The sequence below is a fragment of the Arachis hypogaea genome, chromosome 13 (genome assembly GCF_003086295.3).
Source record: "Arachis hypogaea cultivar Tifrunner chromosome 13, arahy.Tifrunner.gnm2.J5K5, whole genome shotgun sequence".
Classification (NCBI taxonomy): domain Eukaryota; kingdom Viridiplantae; phylum Streptophyta; class Magnoliopsida; order Fabales; family Fabaceae; genus Arachis; species Arachis hypogaea.
In genome coordinates, this window is record NC_092048.1 from 133,323,312 (window position 1) to 133,332,113 (window position 8,802).

The following is an 8,802-nucleotide window of genomic DNA, read 5'->3' on the forward strand; positions in this document are numbered from 1 at the left end:
TGCCAAAGCGAACAATATCGTACTAGCGGGTGGTTTGGGCTGTTACAGATGGTATCAAAGCCAGAGCCCGGATCGATGTGCCAACGAGGGCGCTCGGCTTGGTTGGGGAGGGGAACGAAGCATGCCTTATAAGGGTGTGGATACCTCTCTCTAACATGATGCGTTTTGACGAGTGAGTGTGGGGGGTTTCGGCTATCATCCCTATCGTCAAAGGTAAAATCGTGAGGCCTTGTGTGCCAAAGCGAACAATATCGTACTAGCGGGTGATCTGAGCTGTTACAGATGGTATCAGAGCTAGAGACCGGATCGATGTGCCAACGAGGGCGATGGGTTCCCTTAGGGGGTGGATTGTAAGGTCCCACATTAGTTGGGAAGAGGAACGAAGCATGTCTTATAAGGGTGTGGATACCTCTCCCTAACATGACGCGTTTTGACGAGTGAGTGTGGGGGGCTTCAGCTATCATTCCTATCGTCAAAGGCAAAACCGTGAGGCCTTGTGTACCAAAGCGGACAATATCGTGTTAGCAGGTAGCCTGGGCTGTTACACAAATAATTTGGTTAGAGAATTTTTGTTAAAAATCTCTTTCATAGTTGTAGTGAAAGTTGAACTAAAAATAAAATATAGTATGTGATCAAAATTGAAATTCATTATTTGAAATTCTCTAAAATCACTACAAGAAAACATGTCTTTTGCTACGTTTTTGAAGTGTGGCGAAAAGTCAAAAAAGCGTAGCGATAACTTTTCGCCACATTTTTTGAGTTACCGGTATGCTTTTGAAAGGGTCACAACTGCAAGGGTGCCGGTTGCTTTAGCACCACGCTTTTAGTGACCTATCACCACGCTTTATTTTTTGCCACGCTTTTAAAGATTGCCATGCTTTAAAAGCGTGCCAATAGAAAGACATATGGCTACACTTTTTAAACATGCCAATGTAGAGAGATACAACTATACTTTTAAAACGTGCCAATAGCAAGACACACGGCTACGCTTTTAAAGCGTGGCAAAAAATTTGTTCAATAACCTATAGTTTTTTTTAATCTTTTTTAATCTTTGTAATAAAACCTTACAAAATTAATAGATAATTTTAAAATTTAGACAATGACCAATAATTTTAAATCCACTAATTCAACATACATAACTTGTCACAAAAAAATGTTTAATCACGTAACAGTATAACAAAATATCAAAAATCAAAGTGATAACAACTTCGCAATGTATTCCTAATACATGAATTACAACTCCAATAACTTTGCCATCCTATCTAACAATAATTTTGATCAACCTCCTCACATATGTGCACCCAATTCACCAAACTAATCATCATCCTCCACTATGTGCTAAGAGACGTACAGCATCCAGCTTCTTCAGGATTTCAATGGTATTTAGCAACAACTGAGAAGCTTTTATGGCTCTAGTAGTTTCCATAATAGCTTCTTCTTCAGGATTTTCGGGCTTCCCCATTGCTTTAGCTTTCTTGATGATGTTTTATGGCTCTAGTAGTTTCCACAGTAGCTTCTTCTTCAGGATTTTTGGGCTTTCCCATTGCTTCAGCTTTATTAATGACCTCATTATCATAGGTGTATGCCTCAGCATCAACCACCATAACCTGTTAAATACTAGCAGTGATAACCAAAAATTAACATGGTATTTGAATGCACTGCTCTTCATCATCATCAATAGAAAGTAGATAGAGCATGTCCTCATTCTCAAGCTATAAATAATAAAAATTAATAATAAATAAATGGATAAAGAAATTAAACTTTTAGTTAATTATCATATCAAAGCCAACGCCACACTCTGTCAAATTAATAATAAACACTATCAAAATTAATAATAAACACTCTGTCTTCAACAGAGAGGTAATAACCACCAGCAAGTTCAGTTTCATTGAGTTCTAGAGCTTTCTTCATGCTAGAAAAATCCTTGAAGTTGATGTAGGCAAAACTGTAAATTACACCTGGTGTTAATTTGCTAAACTCAAAGCAACACGTAACACAATCATTTTGAGCATCCAACTTGAGAAACAAAAAGGATACACAAAAAATGAAATAGCAAATCTTTCACAATAAAAATAAACAAAAAAGAAAAAGGATTTGAAGAAGAAACAAACCATTTAGGACCTCCAGACTCGAAATCTTTTAGGACTGACACCCTCGAGATCTCCCTGCAGGAACCAAAATGCTCATTTAGGCTAGCTCTTATCTGCAACCACAATTTTGGCAGTATTTAAATATGAATTGCAAAAAGAAACACATGCAAGAGAAGCAGCAGCAGACATGATAGAAATAAAATTACCTCTTCTCCAAGAGATTTATCAAAACCCCTTATGAATATAGTTTGACCAGTTTAACGCTGATCACCTTTCTGGAAGGAATTGCTGAAACTGAAACAAGTATTACAAATGATAAAGAGAAGGAAATAAGTGGAAGCAAGGCATGAAAGGGAGCGGAAAAAAAGGTGATAGAAGTAGATATGAGGCATAGGAGAGAGAGAGGAGAAGATATAATAATTACCTGCCACCAAGGATATATGAACCTCTTTCACGAGCTAAATCAAGCCTAACAGGATGATTCAACAACTCATGCTCATTCAATTCAAGAGCCTACAAGTATGAAAACCAAAAGGATTATTAATACACAACCCCAATAAATCAACAAATACATAATTTAAACATCTTTTCAAAGTAAAAAGGGATGGAGGGTAACCAAAAAATAGATTGCAGTGATGCATATCAAACAACACTATGGAGGAGAAAACAAATCAATAAAGCAATAGCAATTAGTTAACAGCATAGAAATAGCAAGGCAGTTGTTGGAAAAAAATTAGCTTCAAAATGAATGATATTACAACAATTAAATTAACTTCATATAAAAAAAACATGATAATTAGTTAACGCAGCCAATAACTTCCAACAACACAAGTACTCAAAAAGAAATTATTTAATTTTAACACTTAATATATTTGACTGGTTTTAGAAAAGTAGCTAGGAAAAGCTATGCAACCACCACAGATAACTTATTATTCTGTAGATATTTGAGGAGCAATAGCTTACACTTTGTGCTGCCTCTGGAATAGCAAACTCAACATGTCTAAAGCGTCTAAACCTCCCAGTATCGTCAACTGAAAAAGGAACATCAACTACTTCTCCACAATCTTTGAAAAACTCCTCACTGAACAACAGTAACATGACATCATAAGAAAAAAATACACTATAAACAAGGAAATATAAGATATACAATACATACAAGTCAGATCGTTGCAAACTAAATGACAGGTTTCAAACAAATAGTATCTTTGATCCACCTGTTGCAACACTAGGTGTAGAAGGGGTTTTAGACTGCAAAGCAAAGATATATTACCATCAAAGATATTAGAACATTTAAAAAGAATAAAAAAATGAGACCAGTAACATACAACTTTCTTTGCTGAGTCAGCATCAACCATCTCGACATCCTTAGCTTGTTTCACACGAGGAAAATACATTTAGTGCACAATCACAAGACAAAGCAAAACAAGCCTTCAAACAGCGATATTAAAATACAAAGCGAGATGCTTACACTTTTCTGAGGAGTTTTAGAAGGTTTTTCTTCTTCCTCATCACTGTCATCTGAACTATAACTGCCTTCTTTTGAAACTTTTACAGTCTACAGTGAATAGCAAAAGAAATTGAACACAACAAAATAATAAACAATGGTTCACATAGTATAAAATATTTAAAAAAAATAGTACATAATTCAGATATTTAAATTGAGAAATTCAAGTTGAATATAATGGAAGAGAGAACAATAGCAATTAACACTACATAATACAAGTAGGAAACTAAGGCCCAGAAATAAATGACACGAGCAATCAGATGGAGATTACAAAAGAAAAAGATAAATACTGAAAATTCTAATCTAACCAAAAACTTATAAACTAAAAAAAATCCTTGAAAATAATAAAATTATTAGTCATGCTTATTTAATTGAAATGAAACATTATACCAGGAACAAGGGCAGATAAAGCAATGAACCGTTGGCTGAGCTTCTCTCTACGCTTCCTCTCAGCAATTGCCACCAGGGAATAGAACCCCTACGAGCTGCGGTAACTCAATTCAATCACTTCTCCATCTAACTCAATTTGATCCTCCCAATTCCTAATTTATCAACCTTAATAAGAAGACAGCAACCTAGTTCATTTTTTAACAATAAAAATCAATTTAACAAACACATTCAACATAACACAGCCATAACCAACTCATGCACTTTTAAAACATTCGTATATTAAAAACTGTAATTTTTAAAATAAATCCCACTGATTTCATTAGAAGTTTAAACCTACTTGCTACTTAAAAGAACAGTGACGTTATCCAACAACAAAAAATTGCTCAGCGATATGTTCAGTAACAATTCAACTTAGCAGCAACAAATTCAGCTCATTGATCATTTTTAACAACAAATTTAAGTAGAATAGCTTTCAGTAACAAAAACTTAAATTCAAATTCTCGGAATATGATTTACAGTAAAACAAAATCAATTGAATCATTATTTCAGCAACAATCTCAACTTTCAACAACAAATTCAAGATATACTGATGACTTATAATAATGAAACTGAAAAAGAAATAACAGGGCTGAAGGAAGCTGAAACTCCCCTACCCACGGACCAACTCACGACAAAGGAAGCGTTGACAGCCTAAGCAAGAAGACGAGCTTGCGATGGTGACAGAGAGCGACAGAGCTTGCGACGAGCTTAAGTCTGAAACAGTCGCGAGAGAAGCGTGAAACCAGAGAGAGAGAGGTCGACGGCGAGACCAGCCGTGAGAGAGGTGAGCCACAGTGAGCTTGAGGGAGAGAGTGTCGAGAGAAGAGAGAAGAAACTCAAAGGAGGGTTACGGGTGCCAGAAGAGGGATTGCCGACAGAAGCATCACGCGCGCCGGCGACGTTCTTCGCGGAGTGCACAATGAAGAGAGGTTAGGGTTCTTCGATATGATGCTCTTCATCGCGATCAGGGGGTTCTTCGTGAGGCACAATGAAAAGTGGGATGGGGTGAGGCATAATGAAGACAAGGTTAGGGTTAGGAGCAATCATCACCTCGTGCGTGGAGGGCTTAGGGTTCTTTAATCTGAATGAGCTAAGGCAATTCAAAGAAGGGGAAAGCTAAAGTTTGGAAGAGTAGATGGTGTATTGCAATTGTAATTTAGTAATTTCGAAGGGAGTTCTCTAAAATTTTTTTTCTTTGGGGAACCTTTTGGCCACGCTTTTGAAGCGTGCCAAAAGAGTTGGAGGAAACGGCCACGCTTTTAAAATGACCCTATAACAAAAATTGTCGCCACGCTTTAAAAGCGTGCCTGTTTTTCTCTATGGCTACGTTTTTTGAGCGTAGCAAAAAAGCGTGGCCAAATCTCGAATCAATTGTCACTCTCATAAAAGCGTGCCATTGACCCTTTTCGCTACGCTTTTAAAGCGTAGCAAGAAAAAATGTGGCCAAATCTCTATTCAGTCGCTACCCTCATAAAAGCGTGGCTATTGACTACTTTTGGCCACGCTTTTAAAGCGTGGCCATAGACCTTTTTTCTTGTAGTGAATGTATCATAATATATAAAAATTAGTATCATGATCCCTTCTTTTTTCTACTATTATAAACTTTCTTTGGTCTCGAAAAAACACTTTTATTTAACAAAGACAAAATTTTAGCAGAAGACAGAATTCATGATCTTATTTTTCAGTTGGTCAAAGATTATTATCATGCTCAATCTAAATATTCCCGAAGCATCCGTCCATCAAACTCAACTCGGATAGTTCATTTTCCAACGATAGAAGAATGGCTTGTGGAGGTATTCTGCGAGATTCTGATGGGAAAATTATTACTTGCTTCAGTGTTAATCTAGGTTTGTGCACTGTAACTCTCACAGAACTTTGGGACATTCTTCTAAGGTTATATTTGTTATTGTGCTTGAGCTACCTCAATGTAGTGATTCTCAGCCAGTGCTCAAAACTCAAAAGCCAATTTTCAGCCCAAGTAGCAAGCCGTTGTTTCTGCTTCATTCTTCTACGCTTAAGTTGGTTGAGATTCTCATATCAGCTGCCACAATAACTCCATCATTACTCCTAATAACCAATGTTCTGAAAATCGGTTCGAACCGATCAAACTGAATACCATTAACAAACACGATTCGGATAGAAAGTAAAACCGTCAAATTCAAAAACCGAAACTAGACTGTCGAACCGGCCGAAAACCGGTCGGTCAAACTGAAACGCAACCTAGCCGGTTTTTGAAATTTTTTCAAACGCAGCGTTTTGACTTGGCTCCAAAAAAGGAACCCTAGTCTTTCCCCTAGACACCCACAGCACAAACCCACTCTCGAGCCTCCCTTCCATCCCTCCACTCTCACCTCTCGCTCTCAGTTCCCACGTCTCCAGTCTCCACCTCAAGCTTCCGGCGCAACATCCGTTCAGCCATCGCCGTTGTTGCAAGGTCCGTGGAAGTCACTCACCGTCGCAAGTTCCTTTCAGCCAGCTTTCCTGTCAGCCGTCGAAATCGCAGCCACCGCCAGTGCCAGTTGCTTTCGCGAGTGTCTTCCCGTCGGCGCCAGCTCTATTCGACCCTTCCACCCCAGCCACTGTCTCTGTCGCCGCCAGCTCTGCATTCTTCTCTGTCTTCCACTAACCCTAGGTATAAGTCTAATTTGTTGTAATAATAATTGTTGAAGTATGATTAATTGTTGGTTCTAACTTCTAAACCTTGCTGTTATTATTTGAAGTATGATTAATTATTGGTTCTACATTCATCACTTCATTCAGCAACACCATTCGTATACAGACCGGGTCAACACCCATTTAAAGAATTATTAAATGATTAATTGTTGAAGCTGATTGCTTTAAGTATGATTAATTGTTGAAGCTAATTGCTTGAAGGCTGAAGCATGATTAATTGTTGAAAATTTTTTTACTTGAAACATGATTAAATGATTAATTGTTAAAGCATGATTAATTGTTTGGATGTTGTTTGTTGAGATTATTGGGTAGTGGATTGCTATGATATTGTAATTGGATTGTACTATTATTGCTCTGTTTGAGTCTGTTCTGAATCTGATTAGTGATTTTTTGAATGTGAAATCAATCAAAGAAATTGATTTTGTGTTGTTGTCAAAATTATTGCTAAAAATGGATTTTTTACTCTGCTGCTGCTGTTTTTAAATTTATAAGTATGTTATTTTTGAATTTTTGTTGATAAATTTGTTGGTTTCAGACTTTAGGATGATTATTTGTTGCTATGTTTTAATTTTAAACCAAATTGATGCTTTCAAAAAATTAACAAACAACAGATGTCCCATGCTATTGATTTAGAGCAAGGAAATCATGAAGATGATGCTGTTGTTGGAGGTCTTGGGATTGATGATGATGATGGTAGTGTATTTTTCTGATGCAGAAGACGGTAGTTCAAGCCACTCTCATTACTAATGTCTTTTACTCCATTTTTTAATTGCAAAATTTAGTTTTTGATACTTTTTAATGCTAAATTTGATTGATTCTGTAGATATTTAGACACCTTTTTGTTTATGATTCATGGAATTGAGAACTGGATTATTTGATACTGCTCTTTATGTATGCTTGTTCTATGTCTTGGTGCTGAGTCTCACAAATATTCTCAATTACTTACAGCAATGATTTTAGGGATGGCAACACCACCCGAACCCGCGGGTACCCACCCTGCCCCTACCCGCTCGGGGCGGGTTTTTGGGCGGGCGGGGCGGGACGGGGCCGGATTTAGGTACTACCTGTCCCGGTATATATATAATATATAATTTTAATATATAATATGTATAATATATATAAAATAATTAGTAAAATGATTGATAATATTGTATTATATTTAAAATTTTACTTTAATTTATGTTATGTATGTGATGATAGTTATATACATTTTGAAATTTAATTTTATTTATTAGATTTTAATAATTATGGGGGCGGGTAGGGGCGGGGCGGATACCTGCGGGGACGGATTAGGGTTCAACCATTTACTACCCGCAGGTAGAAGCGGGACGGGTTTATGCAGATTATTGTAAAGTGGAGCGGGATCGGGTAGAGCAAAAACCTGCCCCATTGCCACCCCTAAATGATTTCCTTCTTGAATGGGATTTTATTTTTTCAAAAGAAATCATAAAGGATTAAGGTTGTGGATTTTTTTAATTGAGTGATGAGTGTAAAATTAAAGATGATAATGACAAAAGTACTTGAAAATATATATTTTAAAAGTATTTTAAAAAATCTTTTAAATTTGTAAATTGATAAGATCGTATAGTTTTTGTTTGTTTATTTATATTTTATTTATTATTTTATTATAAAACAATTTTTTCAGTTCAACTACGGTTAAATTAGTTAAATTTATAAACCAATAAATCAGTAACTAGAGCAGTTCGATGACCGATTCAGTTTCAAAACCTTGCTAATAACCATTCCTGCTCCTCAACTTACATCTTCTTTTCTTTCTTCTTTAATTTTTCTGTCCTCCTTTGTTGAGTTAAGAAATTAACTAAATTAATTAGTGATGACAAACATTATTTTTGACAAAATAAATAATTAAAGTGGCTTAATTAACAAGTATATGTTGCTAATTATTTATTATATGTTGCAGGCCAAAATGTGAATTACAGCCCAAATGGAATGAGAAACAAAACAAGATTGATGGGCTGGTAAATCAAGCAAAGCCCAAAAGGAAGCAAGCTTAAGAAATTAAAACGGGCCAAGCAAATTACAATCCAAGCCCAATTTTGTTTCAGCAAACAATTCCCTCCATCTTGCTCCAACCAAAGCAACGTT

At 36.3% G+C, this 8,802-nt stretch overlaps 1 protein-coding gene across 7 annotated transcripts; it reads right to left on the bottom strand.

Moving 5' to 3' along the window:
- Positions 1–1,100: 1,100 nt before the first annotated feature.
- Positions 1,101–3,468, bottom strand: LOC112733732 (nucleolin 2). Of its 7 annotated transcripts, none has more exons than XR_011870023.1 (7): positions 3,416–3,467; positions 3,247–3,338; positions 3,054–3,171; positions 2,515–2,603; positions 2,297–2,384; positions 2,112–2,203; positions 1,101–1,607 (listed from the first exon to the last, which is right to left on the bottom strand). XR_011870023.1 is itself a non-coding variant. In XM_072212650.1 (6 exons), the coding sequence occupies exons 2-4, from the start codon at positions 3,186–3,188 to the stop codon at positions 2,348–2,350; spliced, it is 261 nt and encodes an 86-aa protein (XP_072068751.1). In that variant the 5' UTR covers positions 3,189–3,338; positions 3,416–3,467; the 3' UTR covers positions 1,101–1,607; positions 2,112–2,203; positions 2,297–2,347. The 7 variants fall into 7 exon arrangements, 5 of the variants coding, with proteins under 5 accessions (XP_072068751.1, XP_072068755.1, XP_072068753.1 ...); XR_011870024.1 differs by having other exon boundaries at positions 1,101–1,945; XM_072212650.1 differs by having other exon boundaries at positions 3,054–3,338.
- Positions 3,469–8,802: the final 5,334 nt, after the last annotated feature.

What these genes read in the sequence shown, in the direction of transcription:
- LOC112733732 (XM_072212652.1), bottom strand. Translation starts at nt 3,188, where the DNA reads ATGTTACTGTTGTTCAGTGAGGAGTTTTTCAAAGATTGTGGAGAAGTA. An exon ending in TTCCAGAGGCAGCACAAAGT is followed by an intron (nt 2,604 to 3,053) that starts GTAAGCTATTGC and finishes TCATACTTGTAG; the next exon opens with GCTCTTGAATTGAATGAGCA. An exon ending in TCATATATCCTTGGTGGCAG is followed by an intron (nt 2,385 to 2,514) that starts GTAATTATTATA and finishes TACTTGTTTCAG; the next exon opens with TTTCAGCAATTCCTTCCAGA.